The 22,543-nt window shown below is 37.8% G+C and overlaps 1 protein-coding gene across 3 annotated transcripts in view; it reads right to left on the bottom strand.

Moving 5' to 3' along the window:
• PHKA1 (phosphorylase kinase regulatory subunit alpha 1) overlaps positions 1-22,543 on the bottom strand; it is a 132,624-nt gene that overhangs the window by 80,977 nt on the left and 29,104 nt on the right. For all 3 annotated transcript variants that reach the window (XM_081221587.1, XM_081221588.1, XM_081221589.1), the window contains 7 exons: positions 13,961-14,059; positions 12,861-13,007; positions 11,835-11,888; positions 10,394-10,516; positions 6,449-6,544; positions 5,025-5,132; positions 3,264-3,342 (listed from right to left, as the gene is read on the bottom strand). In XM_081221587.1, coding sequence (XP_081077713.1) covers positions 3,264-3,342; positions 5,025-5,132; positions 6,449-6,544; positions 10,394-10,516; positions 11,835-11,888; positions 12,861-13,007; positions 13,961-14,059 — 706 coding nt within the window. The remainder of the gene's footprint in view (positions 1-3,263; positions 3,343-5,024; positions 5,133-6,448; positions 6,545-10,393; positions 10,517-11,834; positions 11,889-12,860; positions 13,008-13,960; positions 14,060-22,543) is intronic.

Genomic DNA, 22,543 nt, shown 5'->3' with positions numbered 1-22,543 from the left:
TATGTTCTCTATGGTATAGGAGGTGAGGTCATCTTCTGAGAGGGGAGAAGTTAGGAGGCAGGAAAAGGGAAAAGGTTAGGAATGGGAGGAGGCTGAGAGACAGTAACAACTATTCTGAATAATGAGAGCAGTGGGCTACGGACAAAACTCCCAGGAATACCAACAGTTAAGGGGCAAGGGGAAGAAGAGGGAGCCCAGAATGAGACAGAAAAGTACAAAACTTAGGTTGAAGGAGAGCCAAGGGAGTATGGTATCACAGAAGACATGCGAGTTAAGAGTTTCCAGAAATATAAACAACAAATGAAACAGAAAGATCCACTAAGAAGTGGACTGAAAAATATCTACCAAGTTTGGCAATAACTTAAGCAAAATCACTTTAAGAGGAATGATAAGCTAGTTGTGAAGGACTGCAGAATGAATGAAATGTAAAGAATTGGAAGTTTGGATGAGAAAGGAAGGATAGGATAACTAGAGGGAGATGAACATGTCAATGTATTGAAAATCAGAACCAACAGAGAAGAGTTTGAAGATAGGAGACAGTAGGTTTCTAGGTAGGCTAGGGAAGAGGATAGGATCAAGCATCAGAAGGAAGAGTTGGTGCTGAAGAGGAGAAAAAACAGCTTTTCTGAGACTCATGAAAAGGAGGCAAGGCTGGGTGAAGATATAAGTAAGACTGTGGTGGGGGGTTGGGAAATTGACAAAGATCAGAACATTAAGATTATCCAGCATAAAGTAGCAGGCCAAGAATGAGGGTGAAAACAAGCAGTGAGGTTGAAAACAGAGAAGGTGTGGAATAGTTGAGGAGAATGAAAATGCTGACTAACAATAAGAACAAGGACTAACAGGAGGCACTGCAGGCCTAGTTAAGTTGGAGACTGTGGATTTACAATGCTACCACTCTGCTCATTTGTGTGATTTTTTTTTCTAGAAGATTTTAGCAGGCCAGGTATAGGATCAGAAAATATAGAGAGTAAAACTGATCTGGGGCTGTGATTTTTCTGGTGGGTGTAGCAGAAGTTTGGTGTGCTGGTAATTAAGAGATTTAGATGACCAACTGAAAGGTAGGGAAGGGTAGACTCGGAGAAAATAGACACAAGTGTAATGGGTGGGGGGGAAGAAAACTGAAATAATATGCAGTTATGACTGGTGATTGGGACTTTTGGGAATGGAATATCTGAGGTGAAACAGTTCTAAAGTTTCGTCCTAAAAGAGAGTGGAGTAGAGGCAGAGGGAAGGGTCACTAGGGTTCTAGATATCCAAGAATTTTGAGGCTAAAATATTAGATGGCACTTACTCTGATGCTGAAATCTAGTACTATGGTAGGAATTGGGGAAGAAGAGGAAGGCTATGAGCAAAGCCTCAAAGTCTCTAATGAATGAATGAGAGTAACCAAGAGACCAATATAGCCAGATGGCATAACCCTCAAAGGAGAACAAGCTTTCTCATGGGAGGGGAAGAGTAATGGTCTTTTATATAACATTCGCTATGTACAGGAATACCTCAGAGATGTTGCAGGTTTGGTTCCAGACCACTGCAGTAAAGCGAGTATCACGATAAAGCGAGTCACACAAATTTTTAGTTTCCCAGTGCATATAAAAGTTATGCTTATAGAAAACAAACTTATGGTTACCAAAAGGGAGAGCAAGGTGGCAGGGGGTAGATAAATTAGGAGTTTGGGATTAACATATACACACCACTATATATAAAATATTGATAGGTAAACAGCAAGGATCTACTGTATAGCACAAGGAACTATACCCAATATCTTGTAGTAACCTATAATGGAAAAGAATCTGAAAAAGAATATATATGTATATATACATACACACACACACACACACACACACAACTGAATCACTTTGCTGTACACTTGAAACGAACACAACACTGTAAATTAACTATACCTCAATTAAAAAATAAATAAATGAAACCAAATGAAAATAGTTATGTTTACACTATACTTTAGTCTATTAAGTGTGCAACAGCATTGTATCCAAAAAAACAATGTAAATGCCTCAATTAAAAATACTTTATTATTAAAAAATGCTAACCATCATCTGAGCCTTCAATGAGTCATAGTAGTAACATCAAAGATCACTGATCACAGATTACTATAACAAATATAATAATGAAAAAGCTTGAAGTATTGCTAGAATTATAAAATGTGAGAGAGACACGAAGTAAGCAAATGCTCTTGGAAAAATGGTGCCAATAGACTTGCTTGACACAAGGTTGCCAGAGACCTTCAATTTGTAAAAAAACACAATATCTGCAAAGCACAATAAAGTGAAGCACAATAAAATGAAATATGCCTGTACATTGATAAGCAAAGACTACGTTTATGACTACCTTTATCCTATCCTACCACATAAGATGCCAAGTATAAGAAGGTTTATAAAATACTAAGGATTATTTTCTGTATAGAATCAACTCCAATGGAGGTTGGGGTTGAAATGGAGACATTTCAGAGGAGCTTCTCAGGAGGACCTAGTACCACATTGGATAATGTTTCTGGGGAGTCAAAAATCTGGAGTTTTCTACCCTAGGAGAGTAGCATAATAGTGATGTCATTGAGAGAGTTAAGGAAGGTGGCAAGATTTGCTTTTCTTGGGAGAGGTAAAAGAATAGGATGGAGACCAAAAAAGGTCAGTTTTGCATTTGAAGTATAAGTGATGAAAATGTTGTGTATATATATTGGGACTAGACTTCTTAAAATGTTTATACAGCTTAGCCCAGTGTTTTGCATAGAGTAGATAACCTCAAAATTTAAGTTGATTGCTAGGAACAAAAAATAAAGATTTGGAGTACTCTCTAAAGAGGTAGTAGTTGGAGCCATGGAAGCAAACTTATTATGGAGCAGGCAGCCCTAGCAAACACATGCAGGGTGTAAATACAGAAAGACAAGAGTATAAGACTAAGTACACAACCATTAGGAGGATATGAGAAGAAAGACATACTAGCAGAAAAAGCACAGAAGGAATGCTCAGAACAAAAGCAGAAATAATCAGAAGGCTATAATATCATCATGGTGAAAAGAAAAGAGTTTCCAGAAATAAGAAGTATTAAGAGAATCAGATAACATCCTTTGTTAAGCATTTGTTCATGATTAAGATTAACAGAAATCTTGAAACCAAACAGAGCCAAGTTTATACTATACATTTTGAAGCCTAACAAAATACATCATAAATAATAAAGTCATCATTTACTGGCCCAAACCAGACCTTTAATGTAAAATTTCTGCTGCTGGGAATAAGAATACATACCTTGAACCACAACATCTGGCTTTGGTACAGTAGAAAACCTGCGATTCACGGGGTCAATTTCTCCAGGAGCTAAAAATCCCTAAAGAAAAACCATAAAAAGACAGATTATTATATCTCCAAAAAAGCTAATGTTTGAGGAGAAACAACATACCAGTGCCAAAACCCCGTACCATAACATGTGAAAGGCATGTATGGAAAGGAAACAAATACCTTTACTGTATGAAAATGTTTGAACTCCTGAATTCACATCCAAATTAATTTTATTTGGAGTTAATTTCTAGTGGCTGCCAAAAATTATTTTTTTGGAAATAGATGGGGTATAAAAGATAAACAGAAAGATTTCTAGTTATACCTCCCACTTTCTCTGGATGCACATGATTAGACAATCAGATCACAATGCTTGTAATCAATAATTTAAGTCATTAGTCCTGTTGCTTTCATATTTACTCATATGCTTGCTATGATTTCTACTTAGCAGATATCTTTTGACTTGACTTGAGTTTCTGTCTTTGATGAAAAGCGACGAACTCACCCACCTAGCTCTTAAGAATACCATTCATCTCCTCATTTTTTCATAGCACTAATTTATTCTAACTGAATGAGAAAGTCACCAGGTAAGGATTATTTTAAACAAATCATTCTGCCCATTATTGCTACATTTATAATAATGTCAACTAAAGATAAACTTTATGCTGTACACCTGAAACTCACAGTGATATGTCAATTACATCTCAATAAAACTGGGACAAACAAAACAAAACAAATAAAAACAGCTCCAGAAAGTAAACAGTTATACATAAACAGGTCGAAGAGTATGGCTCAGAAAGGAAAGCTAAGTCCCACCCTAGATCCTCTAGGAGCCTGGGTTATAGCTTACCTTATATAATAACCTATAATGAGGAAATAGATTTGTCAGTAAAACTGGGAAATTTCGAGAAAGGGAACCCTTCTTATGGTTCAAAATGTCACAAATAAGCTGACATAAAGTAAGAAATTCCCAAGTGCTTCATTAAGAGCTGTCTCAACAGAGTTTAATATAAGGAACATTTAAAGGGCCCCTTATCAACAAACAAACAAATAAAAAACTATGATGCTCCCAAACACTTGTCATGGTACCTAAAATTATCTTATCAGTTTATTTAATTAAAGAATGAAACATTGGGCCTCCCTGGTGGCGCAGTGGTTGAGAGTCCGCCTGCCGATGCAGGGGATACGGGTTCGTGCCCCGGTCTGGGAGGATCCCATATGCCGCGGAGCGGCTGGGCCCGTGAGCCATGGCCGCTGGGCCTGCGCATCCGGAGCCTGTGCTCCGCAACGGGAGAGGCCACAACAGTGAGAGGCCCGCATACCGCAAAAAGAAAAAAAAAAAAAAAGAATGAAACATTATGTTGCTTGGAAAAGTTAGCACTTAAATCCATTATAAGTCATTACTATCCAAGCACAATTGCATTCGCAGTCACCAGACAGGCACTAGGGGGCGTTTTGAAAAGGAACTATCTAAGGTCTGATCCCAGAGCAACTTCAAGTACAGTACCAAGGTAGGAACCCCTGGGCAAGCATGACGGACACGGTTGCCAGGGGGAAAGATTTTTGCCAAGGATTGGTCATGTTCTCACTCTAAGAATCTGGAGGAAAATCTGTAATTAAGGCAGAATACAAAAGGCAAAAGATATATCCTTCAGATTTAATGAGCTACTCACAAATCTGATTGTTATGGAGACTAAAGCAGAAAAATGGAAGAGCCTTGAAGTTTCCCCTTACCTCTGCCATCAAGCTTCCTAAGATGTATAGAGACTGACCCCACATATGAGGCAGCTTGCCCATGGGGACTCGGTCCACAGTGTGAGGATTTTGATATTCTTCATCAACCTAAAAAAATAAATAAATAAATAAAAAGAGATAAAGGAAAAGAATAGAAGGTTTAGGGCTTCCCTGATGGTGCAGTGGTTAAGAATCCGCCTACCAATGCAGGGGACACAGGTTTGAGACCTGGTCCAGGAAGATCCCACATGCCGCGGAGCAACTAAGCCCATGTGCCACAACTACTGAGCCTGAACTCGAGAGCCAGTGAGCCACAACTACTGAGCCCATGTGCCGCAACTACTGAAGCTCGTGCTCCTAGAGCCTGTGCTCCACAACAAGAGAAGCCACTGCAATGAGAAGCCTGCACACTGCAATGAAGAGTGGCCCCCGCTCACCACAACTACTAGAGAAAGCCCGTGCACAGCAATGAAGACCCAACGCAGCCAAAAATCAATCAATCAATAAATAAATTAATTAAAAAAAAGAAAAGAAGGTTTAAAATACTAGACAACAAAAAGCCCGAGCCTGGATTGTGATTCATACTCTATAAAACAGTCACATATGCAATGCACTGAAAAGTCAAGCACTATGACTACAGTCTAGGGCAGTGCTCCTCTAACTGTACATGGATACACACCACCTGAGGATCTTGTCCAATGGCATATTCTTACTGAGTAGATGTGGGGGAAGGCCTGAAATCTGCATTTCTAACAAGCTCTCGGGTTATGCTGCTGATGTTGCTAGGAGCTTAGTCCACTCATCCCCACCAGCATGGAATATTGCATCTCTCCCCCGGCTAATGCTCTTTTGCAATGGAGAAGAGGAACAAGGGTAATCTCAACTGGCATTTTGAGAAAATGGAGACATACTTCATTTTCCAAGCCTGATCTACTCAATTAATCCCAGATGACTAGCCTCAAAGCAGAAAATATCAAATACTGAGAGTTCACACAGAACATCACTCTAGTTCAGCCTACTGATCTCCATATCATTCTCAACCTTAAAGTTTGATTTTTTAAAAAGTCAATCTCTGAACAACTTATTTTATTTTTTTTAAACTGAGGTTTGGCTGACATATAGAAAGGCCATACATATTTAACATATGCATCTTGATGAGTTTGAGGACAAATATACACCCGTGAAACTATCTCTGTAAGATTTGATCTTGCCCTCGTCTTGCCCAGCAACAGTGCCATAACTGAGTCTGCTTTATAAATATACTTTCAAAGGAATAAAATCATATTTTAATTGTTCTATACCTAAAGAAAGACTTTAGAACATTAAAATCAGAAGATTAAAAATTATTTGACTCAAATAAGGCAGTCCTTTTGAGGTGCTGCTCCTCTTCTGCCAGCTCCATGTTATGGCACCGTCCAGCTTACCTTGTCAGGAGGAACACTGTACAGCTCCGGCAGAAGTGGGACTCCATTTTTGCCTTTGATGAGGACTGCTTCAAGAGCCTCTCTGTATTCTTGAACCTATAGAGAAAAGAAAAGGGGAACAAAATTCATAGAGTTCCCTTTGGGGATCTAGGGGAGAGTTGTAGCCAAAGAAGGTCCTATTGCAAAGGGGTATATTCACCTAGTGAAAGGAGAGAAAGGGAAGTAGTATTTACTAAATGCTGATGGAGGCCAGATACTATGGTAGGAGTTTTGCATACTTTTAACGCAGTTAATTTTTTTAACATCTTTATTGGAGTATAATTGCTTTACAATGTTGTGTTAGTTTCTGTTGTATGACAAAGTGAATCAGCTACATGTATACATATATCCTCATATCCTCTCCCTCTTCCGTGTCCCTCCCACCCTCCCTATCACACCCCTCTAGGTGGTCACAAAGCACCGAGCTGATCTCCCTGTGCAATGCGGCAGCTTCCCACTAGCCATCCATTTTACATTTGGTAGTGTATATATGTCAATGCCACTCTCTCACTTCATCCCAGCTTACCCTTCCCCCTCCCCATGTCCTCAAGTCCATTCTCTACGTCTGCATCTTTATTCCTGTTCTGCTGATGAATGCATTTAATTTTAATAACCACCCAGGTGTGTGTAATTAAAGCCTTTTTACAGGGAAATTAAGGCTCAAGGAGGTTATGAGCTTCTGAAAGATCATACAGCGAGTGCAAGGATGAGTCCAGATTTGAGCCCAAGTCAGCCTGCCTCCATGTACATGCTTCTACCCACTGTGTACTACACTGAGTAGAGCTTCTTGACTTTACATGTAATTGCTTTTAAAACTGTATTTTCCCTGTCAAATTAAGTTTCTATTATGATCAAGTTTACATTTTTTTTGCTTAACAAGTTGCTGTGGATTAGTAATAAATAAAAAGCAAAAAAAAACCCCACTATAATTTATGGTAGAAAAAATATATAGTCAGTTCTGTTATGATAGTTGTTTTGAAAACACAAATTTGTTCCAATGCATTTGATACACTACAGAACAATTTGAGCATAACATGAATTTCACATCTGCTTATGCACAATTTCAACCTGAGAAGGCACTCAGCTGAACTGAGTCGTGTAAGAACACACAACACACACACATGCACACACCTCAGAACCATGAACCACAACCCATCCACATGTGGTGTTACAACTTTCCATCCAATTTCAGATAACTCTCTTACCACTCCTGAGCTGCTCCCTTCTCATGGCCGACTTGGCTGCATGGCTCTGTGCCTTCCCTTCTATTTAATTTCCCCTTCTATTCCCTCCTTGCCCTATTTTTTTTATTCTTCCTCTCTGTTTGATATTCCTTTTTTTTCCTTTTCTCTTATGCTATCTCTCTTTTCCTCTCTTCCTCTGGCATGTAGGGTGGTGAGCATGGGAGCCCTGCAAGTGAGGTGGTAGGAACATGGTTGCACATATCCACAAGAAAACTTCAGGTGTTTTTCAAGGTACAAGTGCCATATCTTTGTGGTATTTATATATTTCTTAACCATTTAACATGTATAAAGCTGTGGTACTGTTTTTATTCAATTATGAGAAAACCAAACACTAAAATAAAATTATATTTGAAGTATGAAACAACAGTTAATCTGAATTTTTAACAATGATATTAAATTTTAATACACATTTTAATAGCAGCATATTATTTTATACACATGATCTCTAATTTAACATTTCATTCTTGTTGAACATTTAAATTACCACCAGACTTAATTTGTATGAATGTAACAGTGATGAGCAGCATTGTATCTAAATGTATGCCACCCTTGAAATAATTTTCTCAGAATATAATTTTTGAAAGAGGAATGAATGAATGTTTTAAAGCCATTAATGCCTATCTGTGGTACTGTTTTTATTAGGTTCCTATTATTTCGTATGTATTTCTGACAAACTTTTTAAGTGTTTTCCCCAACCACATTTTCCCATAAGCCCTATAGTTTTTACTTCTCAAATATGCAGAGCATGGTGACTTTTAGGGAACACCTATGTGTCTCATTATAGCCAAACTGACTGTACTGTGCACTTATCATATGTCTTCATCTGTGAAATTCAAAGAATTTTAGGGCTATCCACTTCTTCAGTGAAGAAAGAAAAACTATTCTCATCATATGTACAGCCATACCTTGTTTTATTGCACTTTGCTTTATTGTGCTTCACAGATACTGCGTTTTTATTTTTTGTTTTTGTTTTATAAATTGAAGGTTTGCAGCAACCCTGTGTTGAGCAAGTCTACTGGCATCATTTTTTCAACAGCATTTGCTCATTTTGTGTCTCTGTGTCACATTTCTGGGAATTCTCGAAGTATTTCAAAGCATGTACCAGCAAAAAGATTATGACCCATAGAAGGCTCAGATGATGATTAGCATTTTTCAGCAATAAAGTATTTTTAACTAAGGTATGTACACTGTTTTTTTAGACATACTGCTATTGCACACTTAACAGAATGTAGCGTAAACATAACTTTTGTATGCACTGGGAAACCAAAAAATTTCATATGACTTGCTTTATTGAGATACTTGCAATATTTGTGCTGCTCTGGAACTGAACCTGCATATCTCTGAGGTATGCCTGTACAGAGAAACTGAAGAAGTCAATGACAGTACTTGGACTACTCAGTGGTCAGCAGCAAAGCCAGGAAAAAAAAAAAGAATAAAAAAGAATCCAGGCCTTCCAGCTCCTTTTTTTCCCCTGAGAGTTCAAAACACCTGAATATGCTTTGTACTTAGCTGGCACATTTAATAAATAAATCTTTCTTTGAGCAAGCACAGTTTTTGAGAAACAATTTTGTGGAATTTGAGAAGGACTGAGAAAAATGGTAAAAATCAAAATAGGGTGGTCAAGGGACTTCCCTGGTGGTCCAGTGGGTAAGACTCTGTGCTCCCAATGCAGAGGCCCCAGGTTCGATCTCTGTTCGGGGAACTAGATCCCACACGCATAATGCAACCAAGAATCTGCATGCCGAAGCCCACATGCCGCAACTAAGAAGCCCGCATGCCACCAACTAAACGTGCCGCAATGAAGATCCTGCATGCCGCAACTAAGACCCAGAGCAGCCAAAATGAATAAATAAGTAAATAATAAATATTTTTTAAAAGTTTGGTTTAAAAAAAATAGGGTGCTCAAAATAGGGCAGGTATCTCTATTTTTGCTTATCTTATTTCTTGCTCAAATAAGGATACTCTATATAAAGCTTAGAGTAAAACAGCACTTTGTGTCCCTGGAACTTTGGTGTAACCCTATTATTTAAACTCATATTGGCAGTTACAGATTACTATTGGCCAAAGTATTCAAATTACACAAAACTGTATTTATGTAGCCAAGTATAAATGACTTCCAAATGTGTTGGATTTATGTCCAAGTTTAGAACATAGCCAGTTTGCAGAATGCCTGACATTAAACTAATTTTATTAAATTGTCCAGTCTCACTGTTTTCCAACAATGGTTTCTAAACTACTTTATTCATGTAGCTCAAAAAGCAATGATGACTGTATTTTGGGGGGTGAGGACAGGGTATAAGTGGGTTGTTGTTTTTGTTTTTTGTTTGTTTTTGCTGAAGTCAGAATATCATTTCCAACATTTATTAAAAAAAAAAGACATACAAAGTCAGGAGGTAAATTCAAGTACCTCTGATGACCAAGGCAAGTATACAGGACTTGCTATTCTGCTTTCTATATTTATTAAAAGTCAAGTCTGAGTGATAGCAATATCCAGGTCTTCTAACTCTTAACATGTGCCCTCAACTACTAGTCTCTAGAAGACAACTCTGTCTCCTCCCTATTAGGGAAGACTTCCATTTGGACACAGGGTCAGCACAGTCATTAACTGAAAGAGGAAGACATAATAACAATCTGCTAAAAAGCTCTTTCCCCAGTGCATTACCTGTTCTGCATTCCCACTAAATACCCCATCAAGGATAAAGTATGTCCAGAACAATGGCCATTCACACTCAATGTTTTCAAATAACTTCAGCTCAGCTGGTTCATAGTACAGACGATTGGGATCCTGGTAAAAACACAATAAACAAAGTCTGTCTTATCACTCCAAGGTCAGACTATATCTTTAGTTCAGAGGTATTACAACACAGCCTTTCACCACCGATAGTTTGTTTCAGAGAAGGCAGAGCACATACACACTCCCCTCCTTTAGCAAGTACTTTTGTCATGTGATTCTAACTAGCAGAACTGGGATAATAATGATACTACAGGCAGGTGTATGAGGAAGTGAGACTAATTTGTAATAAGCCTGAGTTTTGTTTTGTACTTGTTAAGTTTGAGGTAGCAGCAGAACATACAAATAGAAATGTTCAGAAGGACAGCAAGAGATGAGGGTTTGGGAATCATCCTTATAGAGGTGACACACGAATCACAAATTATGGATGTAGTACCTATATATAATGAACAAGCAGCCCAAGAACAGAATCTTGGTAAACACTGAGTTTGGTGAGGGAGGACAGAAAGAGGAGAGAAATTAAGATGGTGTAGAGTTGTGGAAGTTAAAATAGGAAAAGAATTTCAAGAAAATGTAGGGGTAGGTAATGGTGATGTACTACAGAGAAGTCAAGGAGAATAAGGACTGAGAAAAGGCTACTGGATTGCTTACTTAGGAGATTATGATGATATTTCAGAGCACAATTTTAATAGATTGGTAGGGGCAAACGTCAAAAGGCTTAAAGAATAAAATGGAAGACAGGAAGTAAACCAGAAGAGTTTGAGCTCGGTAATTAAAAAAAAATTATAATGGCTCTGAACCAGCAAACCTGAGCCTTAAACGATATTTACATTGTCAATGAAAGTGGTTACCAACCATTCATTCCCTTTTAATAATACTAAATTTTCTCCATTGATATTTCCAAGGAGAACTTTTGACAAGTGGAACAAAAGGAAGTTAACTTTTCAAGATCAAGTACTGTTTAGAACTAACCAACTGCAAAAGGTGGAAGGGATCCAAAAGGATCTATGGACAGAAAGATTTTTCCCTTTGTAATAATTAAATATTTGGGGGGGAATATTTTGAGACTATGTAAATAATCTGTTTCTGCCGAAACTTTCAACCACTGATTTAAGCATCCATCAGTAGCTCTTTCCTGAAATTAACCAACTTCAAGAGGTGGAAGGACTACACCTTCCTCTATTTTATTTAATCCAGAAGGGCTCACAAGCAAAATCTGGCAACTAATCCTAACAAAGGTAGCAAACATCAGTTATTGTTATCCTATTTAGTGATTATTTGAAGTACCATCAATGAGGTAAGTATTTTCTCTGAATGAGGCTGCAATAGTGACCATTCTACCTTGGACTCATTTTGGGGAAAACAAACCTACCTCTTTAGGAGTTTTATATCCATCTCGTAGAAAGCGACAGCAACCATAACGACCCTGGGAATGCAGAGGAAACAAGCCAGAACAATGAACATTGGTACAGCAATATAATTAATCAGAAATGTATCCTTTGCAACAGCTACATGTGCCAACCTATCATCAATAGAGACATGATACTTAAAAAATAATTAAAAAACCTTGATATCAGTCCAGCAGCAGAAAGTGATTTCAGCAATGTGATTTCAAGCGAGAGCTAAGTTGCAGGCTCTTCCCTAAAGCAGTGTTTTTATTTTATCTTCTCCATGGCTTGCCACCATAGGATAAGCCTGTGACAGCCCAATTACTAAGCTATGCAGTCCTGCTCACACAATTCATAAGAGACCACAGTTTTTTTTATAAAAGAAAACACAGTTTAAAAAATTTGAGATAATCTGAGACTTACAGAAGAGTTCCCAAAACAGTACAGAGTCCCTGTATATCCTTCAACCACTGTCCCCTAATATTAACATCTTAAATAACCACAGAAAATTTACCAAAACAAAAAAATTAACCTTGGTACAACACTATTAACCAAAGTATAGAACTTATTTGGATTTCACCAGTTTTTTCACTAATGCTTTTTTTCTGTTCCAGTATCCATTTAGGATACCACTGCATTTAGCTGGCATGTCTCCTTAGTCTCTTCTAATCTCTGATGGCTCCTCAGTCCTTCCCTGTTTTTCATCATCCTGACATTTTTGCAGTGTTTGTCAGTTACTTTGTAGAATGCCTCTCGATTTGGTTTTGTCTGATGTTTTCTCATGATTAGATTGAGGTACCGCATTCTTGGGAAGGACATCACAGAGGTGCTGTGCGCTTCTCAGTGCACTGTATCAGGGCGTACATGATGTCAGTACATCTTATTACTGGTGATGTTAATCCTGATCACTTGGTTAAATCACCAACATAGGTCATATTCAAGACTCACAAAGATACTAATTTAGCCTTAAAGTTAGAGCTTAAAGAAAAGAAAGGCACATATGGACATACCTGAAGCTTAGTGATGATTTCCTGTTTTGTGAGCTCCACCAACTGATTATCCTCTACTGCAAAGGCTGGGAAGGAAATAACTGAAAGTAGACTAGCATCAACCTCTTTGGATGTTGAAGCCCGGGGGAGTATCGAATTAAGGATAGACTAAAAGAAAGGAAGTCAAATGTGGCACATTAGTAAATAACTCAGGATTACAAAATTATTAGCTTTAGTTTCAAAAGATGTATGTTGAAGAGGATCATTCAGTTGAAAATCTAAAAATGATTTAATAGTGAAAGCTTAGAAGACTACTTCTATAAATCATCCCTTGTCTTAATCCTGCTCTCAGTGCCTCCTAATCCTGATTCTTAAGCAGCTGCTAATGGCTAAAGAATACTCTATCATTATCCCACCCATAATGCTGTTGCTCCATTAGCAACTATCTAAGCATAAAGATAAAATGTAGCCGCTGGGAAGCAAGATGTGGAAGGCTTAGCTCCTATATCCCTGAAATTTATCTTTTCCATGGAAAATTTTGCATTTTTAAAATTAGAAGGTGAGATTGTATTCAATAGAACACGATGGGTGTCTAATCAAGGTTTGAAGAAGACAAGAAAGGCCATCTTGTCAATGACAAGAACCTTACTCTTTCAATACAGAGAGTAATCCTAAACAAAACTGAAGATATGCATTTACCACTTAAACAGTCTACTCTCCAAACATCTAACCCGAGGGCCAACCGGGGACAAGAGAAAGTTTCAGAGCCACTATCAAGAAGAACACTCAAAATTGATCACCTCTTGTTCTCTTGGGATATTTAGAAAAGGAGATACTCAGGAGCAGAGCCCATATACCCTTGATACGATAATAGTGGAGAATTCCATATACTGTGATAGGATCACTTTATAACCTTGGGTGAGAGAACAGGACTATGATCTCTGTTATAGCTCATGCTGTATCAGGCTTATCTCTATAGGATGCTTGATAAGACATTTTTGGTACATGGTAATAAATCAGATTATGTACTCTCATTCAGTTCTCCTTATTCTAAAGCTCATGCTAAATTTGAGTCTGAGTAAAAATACATTTTTCTGTAACGTTGTCCATTATTCTCTTACCTGGCAGTGTTGCACTTCATCAGCTAGGACATGGATAACTGACTGGGGACCACCTTTCACACCAAACAGGTCCAGTTCATCTAATGCCTCCAGGGCTGCCTTTGAGGAACAAAGAAGGAAAGTACAACTTTAGCATTACAAATGCGTATATTTCTTCTCCCTCTACCCTGGTATCATATCAATGAAAATGATATCATTCTAAATATGTTCAGCAGAACAGAAAATACAATAACATTCTTTATTCCCAGGGGCCTCTGAGGGTTTTTTTTGGTCTCCCATATTGTCCCAGAGACACTTGAGATGGAGGCTGCAGTCATATTTTCATGATTAAAAACCCTCAACAAATTCGGTATAGAAGGAACATACCTCAACATAATAAAGGCCATATACAACAAACCCACAGCTAACATTCTACTCAGTGGTGAAAAGTTGAAAGTTTTCCTGTAAGATTAAAGCAAGACAAGGGTGCCCACTCTCACCACTCTTATTCAACATAGTACTGGAAGTCCTAGCTAAAGCAATTGGGCAAGACAAAGAAATAAAAGGCATCCAAATCAGAAATGAAGAAGTAAAATTGTCATTATTTGAAGATGATATGATCTCATATATAGAAAACCCTAAAGACTCAACCAAAAAACTGTTGGAACTAATCAACAAATTCAGTAAAGTTACAGGATATAAAATCGACATACAGAAATCAGTTGTGTTTTCTGTACACTAACAACAAAACATCTAAAAAAGAAATAAAGAAAACTATCCCATTCACAACAGCATCAAAAGCAATAAAATACTTAAGAATAAATTTAACCAAAGAGGTGAAAGATCTGTACAATGAAAACTACAATACTTTGATGACAGAAATTTAAGACAAAAACAAATGGAAAGATAACCTCATGCTCATGGATCAGAAGAATTAATATTGTTAAAATGTCTATACTACCCAAAGTCATCTATAGATACAATGCAATCTGTATAAAAATTCCAATGGCATTTTTCACAGAAATAAAAAAATCCTAAAATTTGTATGGAATCACAAAAGACCCTAAATAGTCAAAACTATTATAAGAAAGAAAAACAAAGCTGAAGGCATCACACTTCCTGATTTCAAAATATACTACAAAGGTATAGTAATTAAAATAGTATGATACAGGCATAAAACTAGAAACATAGACCAATGAAACAGGATAGAGAGCCCAGAAATAAACCCCTGCATTTACAGTCAATTAATATTTATATAAAGGAGCCAGGAACACTCAATGGGAAAATGATAGTCTCTTCAACAGTTTTGGGAAAACTGGATAAGCACACACAGAACAATAAAATTGGACCCCTATCTTACACCACACACAAAAATTAACTCAAAACGGATTAAACATTAAGACTGGATATCACAAAACTTCTCCTTCACATTGGTCTTGGAAACGATTTTTTAGATATGACACCAAAGGTATAAGCACAAAAGCAAAAATCAATAAGGGGGACTACATCAAACTAAAAAGCTTCTGCGTAGAGAAGGGACTTGATGAAACAGGGAGGGGGAAGGGTAAGCTGGGACGAAATGAGAGAGTGGCATGGACTTATATATACTACCAAATGTAAAATAGATAGCTAGTGGGAAGCAGCCACAGAACACAGGGAGATCAGCTCAGTGCTTTGTGACCACCTAGAGGGGTGCGATAGGAAGGGTGGAAGGGAGATGCAAGAGGGAGGAGATATGGGGATATATGTATATGTATGGCTGATTCACTTTGTTATAAAGCAGAAACTAACACACCATTGTACAGCAATTATACTCCAATAAAAACATTTATAAATAAATAAATAAACAAATGGAAAGCTTCTTCACAACAAAAGAAACAATCAAAAAGATGAAAAAGCAACCTAGAGAATGGGAGAAAATATTTGCAAACCACATATGTAATGAGAAGTTTATATCCCAAATATATAAAGAACTCACACAATTCAATAATAAAAAACCAAATAATTCAATTAAAAAGTGGACAAAGGAAATGAATAGACATGTTTTCCAAAGAGAACATACAAATGGCCAAAAGGTACATGAAAAGATGCTCAACATCACCAATCAACAGGGAAATGCAAGTCAAAACCACAATGCAATATCACCGCACATCTGTCAGAATGGTTATCATAAAAAATATAATTATGGGTGAGGACATGGATAAAAGCAAACCTTGTACACTGTTGGAGGGAATGCAAGTTGGTTCAGCCACTATGGAAAATAATAAGTATGGAGGTTACTCAAAAAATTAAATTAGAACTACCATATGATCCAGCAATTTCACTTTTGGGTATATATCCAAAGGAAATAAAAACAGGATATCAAAGAAATATATGCACTCCTATGTTTACTGCAGCATCATTCACAATGTACAGAAACAATCTAAGTGTCCGTCAACAGGTGAATGGATAAAGAAGATGTGGTGTATGTGTGTGCGCACCTGCATCTGTGTGTATGTGTATGTGTGTGTGTGTGTGTGTATGTGTGTATAATGGAATATCATTCAGCCATAAGAAAGAAGGAGGAGATTGGTTCAAGATGGTAGAGTAGAAGGACGTGCACTCACTCCCTCTTGCGAGAGCACCAGAATCACAACTTACTACTGAACAATCATCGACAGGAAGACACTGGAACTCACCAAAAAAGATACCCCACATCCAAAGACAAAGTAGAAGCCACAGTGAGATGGTAGGAGGGGCGCAATCACAATAAAATCAAATCCCATAATTGCGGGGTGGGTGACTCACAAACTGGACAACACTTATACCACAGAAGTCCACCCACTGGAGTGAAGGTTCTGAGCCCCACGTCAGGCTTCCCAACCTGGAGGTCTGGCAACAGGAGGAATTCCTAGAGAATCAGACTTTGAAGGCTAGTGGGATTTGATTGCAGGACTTTGACAGGACTGGGGGAAATAGAGACTCCACTCTCGGAGGGCACACACAAAGTAGTGTGCATACTGGAAAGCAGGGGAAGGAGGAGTGACCCCATAGGAGACTGAACCAGACATACCTGCTAGTGTTGGAGGGTTTCCTGCAGAGGGGGGGGGGCTGTGGCTCACCGCAGGGACAAGGACACTGGCAGCAGAAGTTCTGGGAAGTACTCCTTGGCGAGAGCCCTCCCAGAGTCTGCCATTAGCCCCACCAAAGAGCCAGGCAGGCTTCAGTGTTTCGTCGCCTCAGGCCAGACAACAAACAGGGAGGGAACCTAGCACCACCCATCAGCAGACAAGCAGATTAAAGTTTTACTGAGCTCTGCCCTCCAGAGCAACACCAGCTCTACCCATCAGCAGTCTCTCCCATCAGGAAGCTTGCAAAAGCCTCTTAGATAGCCTCATCCACCAGAGGGCAGACAGCAGAAGCAAGAAGAACTACAATCCTGCAGCCTGTGGAACAAAAACCAGGTTCACAGAAAGAAAGACAAAATGAAAAGGCAGAGGATTTTGTAACAGATGAAGGAACAAGATAAAACCCCAGAAAAACAACTAAATGAAGTGGAGATAGGAAACCTTCCAGAAAATGAATTCAGAATAATGATAGTGATGATCCAGGACCCCAGAAAATGAATGGAGGCAAAGATTGAGACGATGCAAGAAATGTTTAACAAAGACCTGGAAGAAATAAAGAACAAACACCTTGAAGAATTAAACAACAAACAAACAGAGACAAACAATACAGTAACTGAAATGAAAAATACACTAAAAGGAATCAATAGCAGAATAACTGAGGCAGAAAAACAGATAAGTGACCTGGAAGACAGAATGGTGGAATTCACTGCTGCGGAACAGAATAAAGAAAAAAGAATGAAAAGAAATGAAGACAGCCTAAGAGACCTTGGGGACAACATTAAACACAACAACATTCACATTACAGGGGTCCCAGAAGGAAAAGAGAGAGAGAAAGGACCCGAGAAAATATATGAAGAGAGTATAGTTGAAAACTTCCCTAACATGGGAAGGCAAATAGCCACCCAAGTCCAGGAAGCACGGAGAGTCCCAGGCAGGATAAACCCAAGGAGAAACACACCGTGACACATAGTAAACAAACTGACAAAAATTAAAAACAAAGAAAAACTACTGAAAGCAACAAGGGAAAAACTATAAATAACATACAAGGGAACTCCCATAAGGTTAACAGCTGATTTCTCAGCAGAAACATTACAAGCCAGAAAGGAGTGGCATGACATACTTAAAGTGATGAAAGGGAAGAACCTACAACCAAGATTACCTCTACCTGGCAAGGATCACATTCAGTTTCAAAGGAGAAATCAAAAGCTTTACAAACAAGCAAAAGCTAAGAGAATTCAGCACCACCAAACCAGCAATACAACAAATTCTAAAGTAACTTCTCCAAGTGGGAAACACAAGAGAAAAAAAGGACCTACAGAAAAAAACCCATAACAATTAAGAAAATGGTAATAGGAACATACATATCGATAATTACCTTAAATGTGAATGGATTAAATGCTCCAACAAAAAGACACAGGCTCGCTGAACAGATACAAAGACAAGACCCATATATATGTTGTCTACAAGAGACCCACTTCAGACCTAGGAACACATACAGATTGAAAGTAAGGGGATGGAAAAATATATTCCATACAAATGAAAATCAAAAGGAAGATGGAGTAGCAATACTCATATCAGATAAAATAGACTTTAAAATAAAGAGTATTACAAGAGACAAGAAAGGACACTACATAATGATCAAGGGATCAATCCAAGAAGAAGATATAACAATAATGAACATATATGCACCCAACATAGGAGAACTTCAAAACATAAGGCAACTGCTAACAGCTATAAAAGAGGAAATCAATAGTAACAAATAATAGTGGGGTACTTTAACACCTCACTTACACCAATGGACAGATCATCCAAACAGAAAATTAATAAGGAAACACAAGCTTTAAATGACACAATAGACCAGATAGACTTAATTGATATTTATAGGACATTCCATCCAAAAACTGCAGATTACACTTTCCTCTCAAGTGCACATGGAACATTCTCCAGGACAGATCACACCCTGGGTCACAAATCAAGCCTCAGTAAACTAAAGAAAATTGAAATCATATCAAGCATCTTTTCTGAACACAACACTATGAGATTAGAAATCAACTAGAGGGGGAAAAACGTAAAAAACACAAACACATGGAAGCTAAACAATACATTACTAAATAAACAAGAGATCACCAAAGAACTCAAAGAGGAAATAAAAAAATAACTAGAGACAAATTACAATGAAAACACGACGATCCAAAATCTCTGGGGTGTACCAAAAGCAGTTCTAAGAGGGAAGATATAGCTATACAAGCCTATCACAAGAAACAAGAAACAACTCAAATAAAAAATCTAACCTTACACCTAAAGGAACTAGAGAAAGAAGAACAAACAAAGTCCAAAGTTAGTAGAAGGAAAGAAATCATTAAGATCAGAGCAGAAATAAATGAAACAGAAAAAATGAAAATAGCAAAGACCAATAAAACTAAAAGCTGGTTCTTTGAGACGATAAATGAAATTGATAAACCATTAGCCAGACTCATCAAGAAAAAGAGGGAGAGGACTCAAATCCATAAAAGTAGAAATGAAAAAGAAGTTACAACAGACAACGCAGAAATACAAAGCATCCTAAGAGACTATTACAAGCAACTCTATGCCAATAAAATGGACAACATGGAAGAAATGGACAAATTCTCACAAAGGTATAACCTTCCAAGACTGAACCAGGAAGAAACAGAAAATATGAACAGACCAGTCACAAGTAATGAAATTGAAACTGTAATTAAAAATCTTCCAACAAACAAAAGTCCAGGACCAGAAGGCTTCACAGGTGAATTCTATCAAACATTTAGAGAAGAGCTAACACCCATCTTTCTCAAACTCTTCCAAAAAACTGCAGAGGAAGGAACACTCCCAAACTCATTCTATGAGGCCACCATCACCCTGATACCAAAACCAGACAAAAATACTACAGAAAAAGAAAATTACAGACCAATATCACTGATGAATATACATGCAAAAACCCTCAACAAAATACTAGCAAACAGAATCCAACAACACATTAAAAGGATCATACACCATGATCAAGTCGGGTTTATCCCAGGGATGCAAGGATTCTTCAGTATACGAAACCAAACAATGTGATACACCATATTAACAAATTGAAGAATAAAAACCATATGATTATCTCAACAGATGCAGACAAAGCTTTTCACAAAATTCAACACCAGTTCATGATAAAAACTCTCCAGAAAGTGGGCATAAAGGGAACCTACCTCAACTTAATAAAGGCCATATACAACAAACCCACAGCAAACATCATTCTCAATGGTGAAAAAGTGAAAGCATTTCCTCTAGGATCAGGAACAAGACAAGGACGACCACTCTCACCACTCTTATTCAACATAGTTTTGGAAGTCCTAGCCACGGCAATAAAGAAAAAGAAATAGAAATAAAAGGAATACAAATTGGAAAAGAAGAAGTAAAATTGTCACTGCTTGCAGATGACATGGTACTATACACAGAGAAACCTAAAGATGCCACCAGAAAACTACTAGAGATGATCAATGAATTTGGTAAAGTTGCAGGATACAAAATTAATGCACAGAAATCTCTGGCATTCCTATACGCTAATGATGAAAAATCTGAAAGAGAAATTAAGGAAACACTCCCATTTACCACTGCAACAAAAAGGATAAAATACCTAGGAATAAACCTACCTAGGGAGACAAAAGATCTGCATGCAGAAAACTATAAGACACTGATGAAAGAAATTAAAGATGATACAAATAGATGGAGAGATACACCATGTTTTTCGATTGAAAGAAACAATATTGTGAAAATGACTATATTACCCAAAGCAATCTACAGATTCAATGCAATCTCTATCAAATTACCAATGGCATTTTTTACAGAACTAGAACAAAAAATCTTAAAATTTGTATGGAGACCCAAAGACCCCGAATAGCCAAAGCAGTCTTGAGGGGAAAAAAACGGAGCTGGAGGAATCAGCCTCCGTGACTTCTGACAATATTACAAAGCTGCAGTAATCGAGACAGTATGGTACTGGCACAAAAACAGAAATATACATCAATGGAACAGGACAGAAAGCCCAGAGATAAACCCAGCCACCTATGGTCACCTAACGTATGACAAAGGAGGCAATAATATACAATGGAGAAAAGACAGTCTCTTCAATAAGTGGTGCTGCGAAAACTGGACAGCTACATGTAAAAGAATGAAATTAGAACACTCCCTAACACCATATAAAAATAAACTCAAAATGGATTAGAGACCTAAATGTAAGACTGGACAGTATAAAACTATTAGAGGAAAACATAGGAAGGACACACTTTGACCTAAATCACAGCAAGATCTTTTTTGATACACCTCCTAGAGTAATAGAAATAAAAAGAAAAATAAACAAATGGGACCTAATGAAACTTCAAACCTTTTGCACAGCAAAGGAAACCATAAACAAGACGAAAAGACAACCCTCAGAATGGGGGAAAATATTTGCAAATGAAACAACGGACAAAGGATTAATCTCCAAAATATATGAACAGCTCATACAGCTCAATATTACAGAAACAAACAACCCAATCCAAAAATGGGCAGAAGACCTAAATAGACATTCTCCAAAGAAGACATACAAATGGCCAAGAAGCACATGAAAAGCTGCTCAACATCACTAATTATTAGAGGAATGCAAATCAAAAATACAATGAGGTATCATCTCACACCAGTTAGAATGGGCATCATCAGAAAATCTACAAACAACAAATGCTGGAGAGGGTGTGGAGAAAAGGGAACACTCTTGCACTGTTGGTGGGAATGTAAATTGATACAGCCACTATGGAGAACAGTATGGAGGTTCCTTAAAAAATTAAAAATAGAATTACCATATGATCTAGCAATCCCACTACTGGGCATATACCCAGAGAAAACCATAATTCAAAAAGACACATACTAATTCAAAAAGAGACATGTACCAAAATGTTCATAGCAGCTCTATTCACAATAGCCCGGAGATGGAAACAACCTAAGTGTCCATCATCGGATGAATGGATAAAGAAGATGCGGCACATATATACAATGGAATATTACTCAGCCATAAAAAGAAACGAAACTGAGCTATTTGTAATGAGGTGGATAGACCTAGAGTCTGTCATACAGAGTGAACTAAGTCAGAAAGAGAAAGACAAATACCATATGCTAACACATATATATGGAATTTAAGAAAAAAAATGTCATGAAGAACCTAGGGGTAAAACGGGAATAAAGACACAGACCTACTTGAGAATGGACTTGAGGATATGGGGAGGGGGAAGGGTAAGCTGTGACAAAGCGAAAGAGAGGCATGGACATATATACACTACCAAACGTAAGGTAGATAGATAGTGGGAAGCAGCCGCATAGCACAGGGAGATCAGCTCGGTGCTTTGTGACCGCCTGGAGGGGTGGGATGGCGAGGGTGGGAGGGAGGGAGACGCAGGAGGGAAGGGATGTGGGAACAGATGTATATGTATGACTGATTCACTTTGATATAAAGCAGAAACTAAAA

The sequence above is a fragment of the Mesoplodon bidens genome (assembly GCF_964165515.1).
Source record: "Mesoplodon bidens genome assembly, chromosome: X".
Classification (NCBI taxonomy): domain Eukaryota; kingdom Metazoa; phylum Chordata; class Mammalia; order Artiodactyla; family Ziphiidae; genus Mesoplodon; species Mesoplodon bidens.
This window is presented reverse-complemented; position numbering and strand designations above follow the sequence as displayed.